Raw genomic sequence first — 16436 nt, forward strand, 5'->3', positions numbered from 1 at the left:
AATTCGCTCAAATTTTGTATTTTGCCAATGCAAAAATACAGACTTTAAAATGATGTACAATTCAAATTGTTTCCGACTATTATAAATAAAAATTTATAAACGAATTTTATAATTGTGGGCAAAATTTTTTAAAATTACTTAAATAGTACTCGAAGACCAAACTATGGGGACCATATTGTCTACATTTCAGCCACTCCCTATATTTTGGGGTAAGAAATCCACATTCGTAGAAAAAAAGGTATGCTTATTCAGAGAAGGTGCATTTTTGTGTCTGATTTAGTAACTTAAAGTATCATCTGCCTGCACTAATTAATAAGTATAATTGAGGTCAACCTCTGGAACCATTAAGATTGAGTCCTGGAAGGTAAAGATCCGATCATTAGATCAAAAGTTATACTGTACATATGAAATCTTTTACTATCGAAATTATTGAAAAATTAGAATGAAAGTTATTACTATTAAAGCCTTTACTATTCTCGGTTACAAAAAAACTGTCCATATCTACATACTTTCTTCTGAAAAATAAATTGAGCCTAAATCATCTTATTCCTCTTGCTACAATTTTTTTACTTTTAATAAAACTTTAAAGTGTGTAAAAATATATTTTTACACTTATTGTTTCTTTTTTCCTTATTATTCATGAAAGTTTTCACATTTGTTTATTAAATAACTATTCCTTTGATCATCTTGTTACCATTCATCTGTTTTTCTTTTTCAGAATCCGGACATCCAAATTTTCCTCTACAAAGACAGTTACTGGAAGAAAGATTAAAAGTTAAAGTTGTAGATAATTCCAGCAATATGTAAGATATCTAAAATGAAAAAAGGCATTAGTAGTATCTTTTCTTTGTTGATTATCGTAGATGTGTTCAGCATTGTTATTGTTGTAGTATAGTAAAAAGACAAATAATATCTTATGTATCTTATATGTTTAATATCTTTAAAATAATATATATTGGATTAATTACACTGGGGAACAAATTTTTTGTTGCATTTATATAAATACTTGATCATGCCTAATTCAAAAGGGGAGATTTCACACCTGAAATTAGTTTTGCTCCTAAAGCTACAGATTTTTAAAAAAAAATGATATCAGTGGTCCGTTTTTTAGCGGTTTGTATCGATTTTTTAACATTTCCATTCATGGGCTCCAATACAATTTTAATCCTGATGTGTCCTAACTACCCTGGAAGTTTGTAGCAACATTTATGCGAATCCCTGTTATAGATAACGTTTTTAAATTTGTACATTTCTACAAAAAAAAACCCTTCGAAAACCGTTGAAAAACGTAACGCAACAGAAAACAAAGAAAAAAATTTTTTACCAGCGTTATCATCATTAGTATATTTAATGCAACAAATTAACTTTTAAATGTTTTATTCAAAATAAGGTAATGATTTTAGTACAGTGAGAGTACAAATAATATCTAATGTATTGATCTTTAAAATCATATATAAATAATATCAAAATATGTACATCTATTACACATAAACATGTAATTATTTTATTATAAATTTTTGACCTTATTCATAGTAAATTGATATATTTTATTAAAAACCAGCTAAATAAAATAGCATACATAAGCAAAGCCGGATTTACGTATAAGCTAAATAAGCTGTAGCTTGGGGCCCCGAGATGACAAGGGACCCCAGATCCTACTTTCCCCACTCTTTCTTTAAGGTTTTATTCGGAGCTGGGGCCCTCAGAAGCCCAAAATGCATTTTTTTTTCTTTTTTACATTGTCGGACATAATAAATATAAATAAATGACTGAATAAAACAAAAAACTTTGTAGTCATTAGTAGGGACATATCATCTTTCAAGCAATTTGAGTATTAATAAATTATTTATAAATAAAAAATTTTTTAGTTTAAAAGGTAAAAAAATTTTTTTTTTTGCCTCATCATTCGATCATCAGACTATTTAATATCTGTTCCTAAGGATCTGAATTCCCTTTTATTTTACTTTAAAATTGTACAAATGATATATTTAATGCTTTCATGTGATATACAGCAGTTTTAAATAGCACTTTAAAATATCTAAAAAAGGACAGAAATTGTCAGTTTAAAAAAAAAAAAATTAACTAATACTTTTGAATAAGAATTTAGATAACAACACACGTTTGTTTTGCTATCACATTCTATATAGCATTATTTAGAGTAGACAGTTGCGTGTGGGTGTGATGATGACGTAATAAAAGAGGCATACAAAAAAAGCAAATTTCATTTCAGTTAAAATCCTCAATATTATATTTCTAAACTCCTTGAAAATGTAGTAAAAGAGGTATACAAATTAACTGTCCCAAACAAATTAATATTAAGTAAGAACGAAACAAAAATGATATCGAAATATGCTGAATCACTAATGAGACCGGGATGAAAGACATCGAAAGCTATTTGATTGAATAGTATAACTAGAAGGTGTTTCTAAAATTCTGAAATCTATCAGGCTTAATATTTTTTCTGTCACAAACTTTATCAGTAATAAAAAATAATAAATTCGTTAGATTTCAATATTGGTTCTGTTTTTTCGTTGATTAAATCTTAAACATTAACAGATATTTGTCTTTTAAAACATTTTATTCTATAATAAGATAATTATTCTACAATTGTAATTATCTAAAACTAATTGCTAATTGATATGAAGCTTTAGTGTGTTCCATTGATATGTTGAATTCTCGTTTTGGCAGGATGCCCGGGACAGTTGCTCTTTCACACCCTAGCCACTATACACCATCAAGAGCAGAGCTGATACTTTAAACCCGTATGACATTTATTCTCTCTGATATTTAATAGACCCTTTAGTAAATCCTTAAAAATAAAAGCCAAAAATTTATGTAAATAATGACAATTTTTTTTCTTGCACTAAAATTTAACAAATGTACTTTAAACAAAAATAATGAAGAAATATTTTCAATATAAACATCAATTAAATAATATCAGCTTACGAAAGGTTCTTTTTATTTTTGCAAACAGTATTAATATAATGGCCCTCACCTGCTCCAGGGACTGCTAGATTGGGTTCAAAATGACAAGGCCAAGGAGTTTAATTTTAGTAGTTGTAAACTTGAAATTGGGTCGGCTATGCAATGACTGTTATAAAATAAACTAATCAATTTGGCCGGGATAGCCTGGTTGATAGGGCGTTGGACTCGTGTTCGTGAGAATGGGAGTTTGAATCCAGCCGGCAGAAGAATACCCATGTATAAAATGGTGACTGGTGCATGTTAAATCTGTCGGGGTCGCAAAGTCCTCCAAGTTCTCATAACAAATAAATACCTCTGGGTTCTAATTTAGCAGTTCCCTTGTCTTCTGGATTGGGTTCAAAATTACAAGGCCACGGAGTTGAATATTAGTAGTCTTAATTTCGAAATCGGGTCGATTGTGCAATGACTGTTATAAAATAAACTAATAAATTTGGCCGGGATAGCCTGGTTGAAGAATTTAAGTGGTGNGAATGAAAGTTATAACTATTAAGCCTTTACTATTCTCGGTTACAAAAAAACTGTCTATATCTACATATTTACTTCAAAAAAAGAAATTGCTGCCTAAATCATCTTATTCCTCTTGCTACAATTTGTTTACTTTTAATAAAACTTCAAAGTGTTTAAAAATATATTTTTACACTTATTGTTTCTTTTTTCCTTTTTATTCATGAAAGTTTCCACATTTGTTTATTAAATACCATTCATCTGTTTTTCTTTTTCAGAATCCGGACATCCAAATTTTCCTCTACAAAGACAGTTACTGGAAGAAAGATTAAAAGTTAAAGTTGTAGATAATTCCAGCAATATGTAAGATTTCTAAAATAAAAAAAGTCATTAGTAGTATATTTTCTTTGTTGATTATCATAGAGATGTGTTCAGCATTGTTATTGCTGTAGTTGTAATATAGTGAAAAGACAAATAATATCTTATGTATTGATTCTTTAAAATAATATTGCATTGATTACACTGGGGAACAAATTTTTTGTTGCATTTATACAAATACTTGATCATGCCTAACTCGAGTGTGCAAATTTCACACCTGAAATTAGTTTTGCTCCTAAAGTTACAGATTTATTTTTAAAAATATATATTCTTAGTTTGTTTTTTAGTGGCCTGTATCTATTTTTTAACATTTCCATTCTTGGGTTCCTGTATAATTTTAATCCTGATGTGTCCTAACTACCCTGGAAGTTTGTCACAACATTTATGTGAACCCCTGTTATAGATAACGTTTTTAAATTTGTACATTTCTACAAAAAAAAAAAAAAAAAAAACATCCAGAGACCGTTAAAAAACCAAACGCAACAAAAAACAAAGAAAATTTTTTTTACCAGTGTTATCATGAATAGAATATTTAATGCAAAAAGTTAACTTTTACATTTTCAATGTTTTATTCAAAATAAGGTAATAATTTAAGTACAGTGGTTGTAGTACAGTGAGAGTATAAATAATATCTAATGTATTGATCTTTAAAATGATATATAAATAATATCAAAATAAGTACATCTATTACACGTAAACATGTAATTATTTTACTGTAAATTTTTGACCTATTATAATATTATGTTATGTTATTTTATAAAATTATGTTTATACACCTATAACACTATTTTAATAATTTTAAAAACATTCTATGTTTAAATATTGTTCAAGAGGTAGGGGAATCAAAATTTTTTCTTTCTTTCCAAAGTGGTATTGCCTATTAGGAACCACTTCGTAAATTGTCATATTATTTTTCAGTTGTTATAGTCAATATTTTCCATGATAGTAAAATTATTATAAAATTATGTATATTTTATTACGCTTCATAATATATATGCATAAAATAAAAGTAAATTATAAGGAGAATAAAAAATTGTATATAAAGAAAAAATTGTAAGGGTTTGTACTATTTTTTTTCCTAAAATTCTTGAGTTGGGAGATGTTATGTATTTCTGCCTGACCAGAAGAGGGCGTTGTAATCACTCACAATAATTCAGTATTCCTTATTTCCTTCTTTTCTTTATGCACCTCATACTTTTATTTTTTTAGTTCTTACGTCCACATTTTTGAAAATAATTAGTATTTTACACATTTTACAATAGTTTTTTGAAAACTTAAATGTAATTTTTATGACCGCAAATTAATTTTTAAAATAATTAATTTGAAGCATATGAAACATTTTATAACTAATTAATTAAAATTATTTAGCTACCCTATTTTGATAATATGTAACTAAAAAGTGCCTGTATTTATATATTTATAGAGATACAGAAATGTATACATTTTTTTTTACAGGCCACTGCTGTATGAACTTGTATCTCAGTTTGTAAACCAACCTAAATCAGAGCAAGAAAATCCTCAAAGTGAAGAATTGAGGTCAAGTCCTTAAAATATTTTGTTATAATCTTATGTATTTAATTATGTTTTACTTAAATAAACAATTTTTTCAAGTTAATCAAGGATGCAAGAATTTTTTATGTTTTTTTTTTTTTTTGTTGAAATTTTTAGTAGAAATTGAAGGATTTTTAGCAAAAGAGAAGAGCAGAGAAAAAATCAAGAAATCAAGTTGTAAAGAATTAGCTGTAATTTTTTAATCAATGTCTATTTTTGTTAATTAGAACTTAGGATAGATTAGACTTCCTTACGTTTCCATTTTAGTTCACATCTCTAAGAGTCAATTATACTAAAAACTTTTAAAAAAAGAAAAATCAATTTTTATGTATTTTATTTTATTTAATTCAATAATCTGCATATTGAGAGCTTAAAATTCGTATAAATAAGTAAAACTTTTATAAGAAGATACAATAAAGCACATTTTTTACTAATGTATATGATTACAAATAAAATTGAGTAAGCACTAATTATAGTATGATACGGTTAATTATTCATCCCATAATTAAAGAATAATTCTGCAAAAAATTATCTAAAATATTATTTACATGCTTAAATTTTAATTTTTTAGATGGGAGCTACCCAATACCTTGAAAAATATTCAATATATAGACTTAAAAATATAGTTATAAAGACTATAAAATTCTATATTAAATTAAAATATATATGTAAGTATTTATTTTAAAAAATGTGAAAAATTCTACTATCTTATGCTATATTAAATTTTATTTATTTTTACTTAAATTTGAGATATTCATTAAATAGTTATTGTTCCGGTTAAGAATTTTGTAAAATAGAAAAAAAAAAATGCTTCCTAAAACTTCTACTGGCACAGAAAAACTTGGAACTTGAGTTCAAAACAGTTGAAATATTACTCAATTTAGTTATTCTAGCACGATTTAAGCTAGCACTCCTAAAAGAGAAACCACCCATACATGCTCTAATATAGCAATCATACATCTTTATCTTTTTGGCTTATCAGATATTTCCAGCATAAATTGTAAAAAAATTATGAAAAAAGGAATAAACCAAATACACTAAAAAAAACAACAAAAAAAAAAACACTGATCTCGACGAATGTTAGTTGCTGCATGCACGGTCTGCCAATTCATACATTCGATTAGAAAAAAATTTGCAGAAATTCGTTCTCCAAAGATTAGATACAAAAGCAGGAGAGTTAAGCTAAAAGTTGACATGCCTGAGATTTTTATTATTTGTTAGTTAACAGTCATAAGTTCTTATTTCTAAATAATATTAAATCTTTGAATAGTAAAAAGTATTAATTATTACAAGCCAAACCTTTGTTCTAAATTTTGGCCTTGATATTGATATTTTGTATTTCTTCACTTAGCTATTCTTTTGCATGCTGCAGAACTAAAAAGATTTAACCACATTTTAACTAATTGTGCAGGAAAGACATGCCACACACATCAAGGTGCCAGTGTAAAAATTACCAACAACGTGTTGTACATATCAGAAAGAAATTATCACAGAAATAAAAAAAAAATTCTAATTTCTATGAGGCATTGAACACTTAATGTTTCTCTGTGAGTTTTAATCGAAAATTTTATAAGACAATCAATTGAAGAGACAGAATTTAAAGCTAGGTGCAAGAAGAAATCACAAATAAGCAAAGACCTCATACTTAATTTTTGGGAGTCATTCCACATTCTAAAAGTTTAGTTAATGATTTTTCTTCTAGTATCTTCTTACCGTGTTTCCAATATTTTGAAGTCTCTTTTTATTTTATCGGTTACACCTTGAGATTCCTACCAAATACACTCCCACCTGAAGCTCTAATTCTCCTCTTTTTAGATATCTTGTTCAAACTTCTTTTTCTGTTACTATTGCTTTTGGTTAAATTACTTTGCATGTGCTTGTCTCTCTACTTCTCTTCCATTATTTGGTGTTTAGGCACTGAGGACGGTTCTTGTTAATAGAACCAAAACTTTAGTATGTCATTCACTGTACTTTCTTGTGCGGTTCATTCATGTTTTTTTTTTTTTCCTTTCTTTTTCTTGCTTGATTCAAAAATTTAAGAAGAAAAAATAACTAATGAGGAAACAAAAAATTTTATTTCAACAAAATAAGAATAAAAAACCATACTCTTTACAGAAATAAAAAAATTAACAGAATTAAGAGTACTGAGTGGATAATTTATAAATGAATAAAAAACTATTTGTTCAGCATTTATGTCAAACACAACATTTGATTGAACATTGAAACTTCTGAGAAAAGTAACGTATTAGAAAAGTTGTTTACCCATTGCATTTTCTAAAAATTAAAACAAAGTAATATGATCATTGCATCAATTTGAAAGGAAACTAATTTGTTTTCCGTTTAATTTTATAAGCAACTGCTTGTTGCAGCTTAAAAATCTAATATACATCCTAAACAGCTTAGACTAAATGTTTCAGATGTGTAAGAATTTTTTTATTATCATTGACCACTCATATGCATTTAATTTAACAGAATTTACTTTAAAATACTATTATTTAAGCCTTCTATAACTAAACTTAATCAATAATAATCTTAATCATACTCATAAACTAAAAATTGGAAACATATATGTTTTTATATTTTATTGTTTGATGTTCACTTTACAGTTTTTGTTGTTGTCCTTAAAAATAAAATTTACGAATGAATCGGTATGCAACCATACTTTGAAACAAGTACTTTACTTTAGCCAGATCAGGCTATTAAACAAAATCCCAATAAGGACATTACATATAAAACAATTGTAAAATTATTTGCTGATGACTTATCAAAAACTAAATTATGAAATTAACTATAATGAGTATTGTAAGCTTCAGATGGTTTATATTGAAAAATATAAAATAATAATAACAATAAGCAGTTAGAAAATATTTATTTTTAAAATATGCAACTGAAAGCCAACAACTGCTTTTGAACCAAAATAAATTGTATCTTGTTCTAGAATCTACTTATAAGAAGGAAAAAAATTAATAAAAGAAAAATATTTCTAACTTGAGCACATATTTTAAGAAACATAAATGGTTAATAATGTATTACAACAATGATTATTACTTTTCTTAATAAATTGAAATTTATATATAAATATTTCTGAACATTTTCAAAAATTATAAGTCAATATTAAAAGTAATCACAGTAAAATATACACTTTATTTGAATTGTTCGGAAAATTAACTGTATTAGCAGATATCCACTATAGAAAATCATTAAATTTCTTTATAGCATACTTAAAAATGCTAAAATATAACAAGTTTTTTTTTTAAAAAAAAAACCAGATTATGCCGTTTTTTCCTATAAGGGCAGAACATAATTGCTGAAAACCACATAGGTAAAAAGAAATACTTATTAGACAAGAGAAAAGTGACAGTCATGTAAATAAATAAAATTTAAAAAAACAACAACTCTAAAATGGTCCAAGCTCATATAAGCTCTGTGGCATTTTGGTAGTTTATTTCCAGATTTTTGCTTTATAATATAAGATTTTTAACTATTTCTTAGTCAATCAATTAATTTTTTAGAGTTATCAAAATTCAAGAATCAGTAATTTAAATTAATTGATAGTAGGTAATCAGTAAATTTAAATTATAACTAAATATTTTTTACATATTATCTTTGAGAATTACACTCTGGAAATTCATCCGCATCAGAAGTTTTCTCTCTTTTTATCTTAAGAGAAGACCGTTTCTTTTTCTTTGATTTCTTCGACTCTACAGATGAATTGGGATTATCTAATGCTTGAATAGAAAAGGAGTTTTCAAAACCTTCACATAATGCAGACGAACTAAAATTAAGATCATTAGCACTTGTATTATCCACCTCAATTTTCACTTCCGAATTTTCGATAATTATATCCTCATTGAAGAATACTGATCCTGCGAATCCCTTTTTAACACTTCGCAATTTTCCATCAGATTTTTGAGGTAAAATTATACTTAATTTAGTTTGTTCAACAGGGTCAGAAATATATTCAAATCTAGAATTTTCATCACATTCTAATATGTGTTGATCACCATCCAAAATAATCTTTTGGTTTTCAATAGCTGTGGGATTTAAATCGCTGGGAACTCTTATCAACCATATCTCAGAGTCTTCATCTAAATCTTCGTAAAAAAGTTGAGGCGTAATGGACTCTTTTACGTAACCATTTGGGCACTGAAAATCGGAACTATTGCTAGACATACTTAAATATTGATATTAACTTTAAATATATTCAAAGTTGAAAATTGTGAAATGCAGAGATATCAAAAGCAAATACGAGCATGCTTATTTTATTTACTGTTTTCTTTTATCACAACGGTTTCCGCTTGCCTATTTCTTTGTGTCTTATATATCCAATGCAATTGTTTCAGTTTTTTGACTTTTTTAAATAAAGCCAGGTTAAGATCCTTAATCCCTCGGTTACTGAATAAAAATTTGTACAGTTTGTACAAATTATTTTAAAGTAGCAAAGCAAGGTCGAAGAAGAAATCTAAAATCCAAATTAATACTTCTGAAACTTTGTGGAAATCGCTGTTTTAAACTAATTATATTTATAAATTTCTTCTTTGCGTAATCATCGACTAGGTTTGTATGTTAATTAACATGGACACAGTGTTCTAGTTTTCACTCTAATATGTGTAAATTAGTTACTTATTTTATGCCAAGTTTATAACTAGACTAGGTGCCTGTAAAAATATATCCTGTGTAAAAAAAATTATTTTTGAGACTTTTTCTTATTGCATGGATTATTTAAGTTAAAGAATATACTGATGTATCATTTTACATGTTTATTAAGTTGTCGAAAATAATTCTAACCGCTTCGGCTGTAAAATCAGTTCCCTGAAAAATCATCTAATTGTTTGTGAACACCAGTGTTTATGATGTTATTTCGATTAAAAAAAATTATCTGAAAAGCCTGTTTTAGGATCTTTAATCTAATAATGATATTTATTTCAAAAATTATTAAGTTAACTTGCTATTGTAAACAATACTTAAAAACTATTAAGTGACCTTTTTATCAAAAAATGCCCAGAGTCGTTTCATTTTGTTAAAAAGCGAAAGATTGAAAAATAGTAAAAGATAAAAAAGGTTTTGTTAATAGTAATTTGAAAACGATGTGCAAATTCGTAGATAGCTTAGAAATGCATCTTTCCACCTTGTTTAAAGACATTATTTATTAAATGAACAGATTTATTTTCAAAATAATTTTATAATAAGGCAACAGTTTATAGGTTGTGTAAAATTTGCTTAATTATTTAGGTTAATTAAAATTTAAGTTATGGTTCTAAATACTTTTTATTGCTTTTAATATATTTACTACTGCACCCCGTGGCAGAATCACGACAACATTTTCTCAGCGCCTTACAGAGTTCTTGAAGAAAGATTTTTCCTTTAGTTTTAAAATTTTTTTATTCTTTTCTGCAGAAATTTTTGAAAGAAGTTTTTTACACCCTAGAATTGTATATTAAAGATATCTTTCGCACACTTTACAAGGGAAGGAAATGCTCATGATTTTCTATTCTCATTTGGAATAACGAAAAATAAAGAATAATGAAGTTAATAAAATGGTTTTCTTTTCTGTGGAAAGTTTCGAAAGATTATTTTTTCGCCAGAATTATGTTCAAAGAAATACTCATGATTTTTCTATTCTCATTTGAGTATAATGAAGTAAAAAATTTTGGTTTTGTTTTCTGCATGTATATTTGTAATTATTAATTAATTATGTATATTTGTAATTATCAAATTCTGCCCGAGGCTATCGCAATTAAGTAGTAATTGTGCTTCCAAAGAACATAAATGTATTTGAAGACAATGATTAATTTTTTTTTCAAAAATTATAACTTAATTTTTTTGTGGAAAATTAATTACTTGATTTGTTGCAACTTCAAAGTAAAATATTCAAGCTAATGTGGGAATTCAGTAAATATTTTTAAGTAAAATAAGTATGAAAAATATAATATTATAGATGATGTAAAAAAATATTTGTTGACATGTTTTGGAGAAATTGAAATACTTTTCATATCAATTTTCAAATTGATAAAATGAAGGTGACTTAATCAATAAGTTATCAATTAAAAGAATATTTCCAATTGGCTCCATACATAGACATAATTAAAGAAATAACAAGGTTTTCAAATAATTCAAGGAGGCCAAATATGAATTTTGTAATTTATCAATAATCCTTATGTTCTTTTAGCAGAAACTTGATGTAGTGTTTTGTAATTTTAATGTAAAAGAGTATGTACTTATGGAAAAATTCTGTTTATGGCTTAATCATCATTCTGCTTTAAAATTAAATAATTTATTTCTGCTGTAAATAAGATTATTTATAGTGAAAATTAATTTTAAATTGAATCTTTTACAATTTCAATTTTAAAATTTGTTGCAGTTTTTTTTTCGATACTGGAAAAAGGTATTTTATTGTTATTCATTTATCGCTATGTAAGGTTGCATTAGAAAAAAAATTGATTTCAACCTTAATTTAAATTTACTTTCTAGAAATGTCAGCCTCAGCTGAAATGAAGAGACTACCAAAACCTCAAATGCGGGGTTTATTGAAAGCATATATTTCAAAGCATTTGGCAATTGCTACAGTTCTTGGATTCGCTGGATCCATGGCATGGAAATTCCTAGTCGCAGATCCTCGAAAACGTGCTTACGCTGAATTTTACAAGTAATGTATAAAATCAATCATAATTTTTTTCAGTTACTGTTAAAGGGAAAGGCAAATTTTTAGTAAATAAATTTTTTTTAATCTTTTGTATTTTAGTTTTTCAAGTTTTCTGGCCTAACCTAGTTAGATTTGTCTTTTCATATTTTTCAGTTTTATTTTAATTTCACCTTACAAATAATATGTTTACCAAGCAAATAATCTGTTTAAAATTTGTAATTCTGGTCTTCAGAAAAGTTTTTTTTAAATTTATTATTTTTTCATGCAATTAAGAGCATAGCAAATAGCAACATACTGAAAATTGATTTTAGCCAAATATTAAGCAGTTCTTCTACTAAGTGCAACTAAGTAGTAAGCAAATTGCATGCTCATCTTACCAACATTGAATCAGTATTAAATCTTGATTTTTTAAATTTTTCCCCGAAATTAACATCAATAAATTTTAAGTAATCAATCTTGAACTTTGTAGTGAATATTTTATATTTTAGGCAAACAAAAATAAGTAACTTTTAAAACATTTTTAAATCGTGATTCATCATTCATTTGAAGGATATTTTAAAAATAAAATATCAGCAGCTTTTATGATTGCCTTATTAAACAAGTCGGTTCTTTTTAAAAAAATTACTATTTAGATTAATTCAAATTGATTGAATAATTCAAGTACTTGTTAATTACAAAACAAATAATCGATATTCAGTGCTGTTGTGTAAAACGTTTCTTAAATTATCAATTTTAAATGTGCATACAACTTTCTATAATTAAATTATTTAATTTCATTTTGATTTCAATTTATTTTGAATTTCTTAATTTTCTTTTAGAACTTATGATGGTGATAAAGATTATGAAAGAATGAAAAATCTAGGAATTCTGCCGCCCTTTCCTCAATTTGAAAAGGAAGAAGAATAATTTACTGTTAGGTTAGTCTCAATGTTGTTTTCTCCCTGTTTAAAGAATATCTTTCTTATTTCTCATCTTATGTCTTTTTCTCATCTTATGTCTTTTTCTTATCTAATGACTAATTCTCACCTATAGCGTATTTTAATTGTATTCATAAGCGTTAACATTTTAGCATCCTTCTACAAAAACTTCTCAAAAATTATTATTCAATCAATAATTTCAAAAGTATATTTAATTAAATAATTGCTTTTAAAAAAATTATGCTGTTTTATATATTAGTATCTTTATTCAAAATATGCTGGCGAAATGTTAAATGTAATAATGTTAAATCTAATGTTATTAATGTAGCTAATGTTCTAAATAATGTGGGGAAAAAATTTTGCTCTAATAATATTCTCTATTATTTATATATGAAATCTACTTTACAGGTTAATTGTATTTTAAAATTTTATTTATATAAAAAAAATAGAAACTTCACAATAAAATAAAAATATCTTAATAATGATACAACATTAAAAAATAATTTGCTATATGCTTAAAAAAAATTGACAAAACATGGTGTTAGAGGTATCTGCTTCCAGGTCATTTTTTCCCCCCATAATAAATGTAATGTCATTAGAAATTCGAATTTATAGATTTAATTTTTTTAATTTATTTTTTTTATCTCTTCTGCTGCATGTTGCACATCTTTTGATTTTTTCTTTATCTGAAACGGTCACAGGGATATTCCTTGTTCTTTCATTTTTCAGTTTTGGATTGTTCAAACTTCTTTTCAATCCTTTTGTACATTATTTACTTGTTTTTTACTTATTCCAATATATTGTCTTAAATCTCAAAACTAAGATTTTAAGTTTTGCTGCACCTATTAAAACTTTTTTTTAATTTTAACATTAACCTTTTCCTATTTAAATCTGTGTTATTTTTATGTATTAAACATGTAAAAATATCACTCAAGTAAAAAACTGCTTAGAAATTTTTACTTTTTCCATGTTGGAATGTTCTTTTGCGAATTAGCAACCCATCACTATTACTGTGTGGTTCAGCCATCTGACCATTTTTTTCCTTACTGATCTCTTATCTTAAATAACACCAAGACCCTGGTAGTAGGCATGTTTTTCTTGCTTCTTATTCATAAACATTTGAATGGGAAAGTTCTTTTGATAGCACTATCAAATCTTTTTTCTAATGCATTCTACCCCCTTCTCTAAAACAGCATTTGTCAAAAGAGACAAGGTAAATAGTAATAATATTAAATAGTATTTCCCTTAATTTAAATTTAACTAACATTACGTTTAACTTACTTTTTTAAACTTATTTTCTATAAACTTTGAATAGTGTCCCTGATTAAGAGGTAAATACATTAAGACTAATATTTAAAGGAACATGGTCAATAGAATTATCCTTTAAGTATAAAGTGTCACTTCAGCAGATATTACTATATCTTTATTTTAAATTAAAATAACAAAAAAAAAAAAGATCAAAATAATATCTGTGTATACAATAGATATTATCAAATAACTTTCTACTATGCTTACTACAAGCTTAAATAATCCTTACCTATATTAAAAAATTTTGAAGTTTCATATTGATTAGATAAAGAATTATTAATTATATAATAAGACTTCATTAATTATAAGACTTACCTTTCTGTGGATATTATGTCTAACCTTTTAGCTGTAGAAGTGAACAGTTGTACAGTGTTCCATTTTTGTCAATTCTGTGCAGCCTTAATGTTGGAGCCATAAAGCCACAAATTAATGCACAATTAAAGGAATGATGGGGCAGGAAAATAATTTCTTTCTTTATATATTTGTTTTAGTGTACATGTTAGTAGTCATCCTGGAGCTTTAATCTACCTTCAGGAGGTTTTTTCTTTAGCTTTGCAATTATATTTGAAATTTTCTTTCATTGCTATTAGAAATAATGTTGTAACCATTATTGTTATGTACCTCTCAGGGCTTGAAAAAACTCAGAAATTTTACCGGCTTGCCCAACAATGTACCCGTCCTCCTTTGAAATTAACCATCTAAATAAGTAAAAAATAATTTTCTCTTATTTATTACAAACATTTATATTATAAATTGCACAATGAATTAGTCGTTACTAGGATTACAAATACTTGGTTCACGTTATACAGTAATAAAAGAAATGCCAGGTTACTAATAGTAACCTAGTATTTCTTTTATGAAATAATTTAAATGACAAAGGTCAAGTTATCTGGAATGTCAATTTATCCAAAAGTACTACGTTTTTTAAATGAATCAAACATGACGTTTGCCAGTTCCACAATCAAGCCAATGATTTAAAGAGGTTTCTGCACAGAAATCTGAAAGGGGTTTTCCATTTAGGTTGATGTTCATAATTGCGTTTAACACTTCTTGTTTAAAACCAGTACGTAATGTGTTTTTTTGTAAGTTCATTGCTGAAAATCCCCTTTCAACCGTTGCAGTACTCCCAGACAGAGAAAACGTCAATTCCACCATGTATGTTGCTGTATTGTGGGTCATTTTGCTGCATTAGGTCTTTATAAATAGCTTGGGTTCGGAGGGCTGAAGTTTTCTGGTGTTTAACGATGTTAAGTATCTAAAAGTTTAATGACATCCATTCTTCAGAAAAATTTTCATTATCTACTCCTTCAAAAAAGCAAATTAAATGTTCAAGTAACATCTGCATGTTTTGATTACCAAAAGATATTAAAAACTGTTTTTCAGATGGCCACTCGGTGAAATCAAATGCACATGCACATAGCACCTTTACTTTTGTTTACCAATTATGTGAGCATGAGCATTTGGTCTGACAAAGGAATTAACGGGATTTCTAGAATAGAGGGTAATTTTAGAAGTGAGGAGCTAGACTCTTGTAAGATAACAAAAATTGAAAATGTATCACGAACATTAACGGGAAAATGGCCGTCGCGCGGACGTCGTATTCGAGAAATTCGTTGCCCGCGTGGAATTTTTTACCGCCACGGACGGGCGGTTTTTCGAGCCCTGGTACCTCTACTTATCCATAACTTGAACATTTTTTGAATTTAAAAGTTAGTAGAATTACTTTGTTATATACGTCCACTATCAGATTTTCTCAAAATCAAAAATTATTCAAGTTACTGTAAAAATTACAATAATCTTATTAATGAAAAGTTCAGTGAATGTAGGATTTTCCATGCATTTTTGGAATTTAATTTTATGCTGTTATTGAATGATTTACTATTATTTCTATCACATTGTCCAAATATTTAACATACAGAAATAAAATAGCATTATTTAGGCTTTTTTTTTAAAAAAAAATTAAATGCAAAATATAAGAGTGATAAAATACCAAAAAAAAAACGGTGATAAAATTTTTTAGATTTTAAGATAAGCTTTTTATTTTTTGTCAAATACATTTATTTAATATAGTCTTAGTTTACAGCATTTGTAAATATGTTATTTAGTGACATAATATTTAAAAAAAATTTGCTTAGTTTAATTTAGAAATTAGAGTAAAACATATATCAGTCTCTCCCAAAACATACAGTATATAATAGTATCTGGAGTAT

General features: G+C 26.6%; 2 protein-coding genes and 1 long non-coding RNA gene across 3 annotated transcripts in view; 2 read left to right on the forward strand and 1 right to left on the reverse strand.

Annotated features, from left to right (window-relative positions):
* Nucleotides 1-926, forward strand: part of LOC107444442 (centrosomal protein 20) — a 32321-nt gene extending 31395 nt beyond the window's left edge. The window contains exon 3 of the mRNA XM_016058573.3: nucleotides 719-926. Within this exon, the coding sequence (XP_015914059.2) occupies nucleotides 719-807 (89 nt within the window). The 3' untranslated portion in view covers nucleotides 808-926. The remainder of the gene's footprint in view (nucleotides 1-718) is intronic.
* Nucleotides 927-3689: 2763 nt separating this feature from the next.
* Nucleotides 3690-5422, forward strand: LOC139425159 (uncharacterized). Its single transcript, XR_011636432.1, has 2 exons — nucleotides 3690-3792; nucleotides 5263-5422. It is a non-coding gene; the product is annotated as an uncharacterized lncRNA (long non-coding RNA).
* A 1992-nt stretch (nucleotides 5423-7414) lies between these two features.
* Nucleotides 7415-9546, reverse strand: LOC139426419 (uncharacterized; the record flags this gene model as incomplete). The annotated part of the gene is made up of 1 exon (XM_071185277.1): nucleotides 7415-9546. A coding segment is annotated over one exon (588 nt), but the record flags the coding sequence as incomplete, so codon positions are not given.
* Between the last annotated feature and the right edge of the window lie 6890 nt (nucleotides 9547-16436).

Source organism: Parasteatoda tepidariorum, chromosome 1 (assembly GCF_043381705.1).
Source record: "Parasteatoda tepidariorum isolate YZ-2023 chromosome 1, CAS_Ptep_4.0, whole genome shotgun sequence".
Classification (NCBI taxonomy): Eukaryota; Metazoa; Arthropoda; class Arachnida; order Araneae; family Theridiidae; genus Parasteatoda; species Parasteatoda tepidariorum.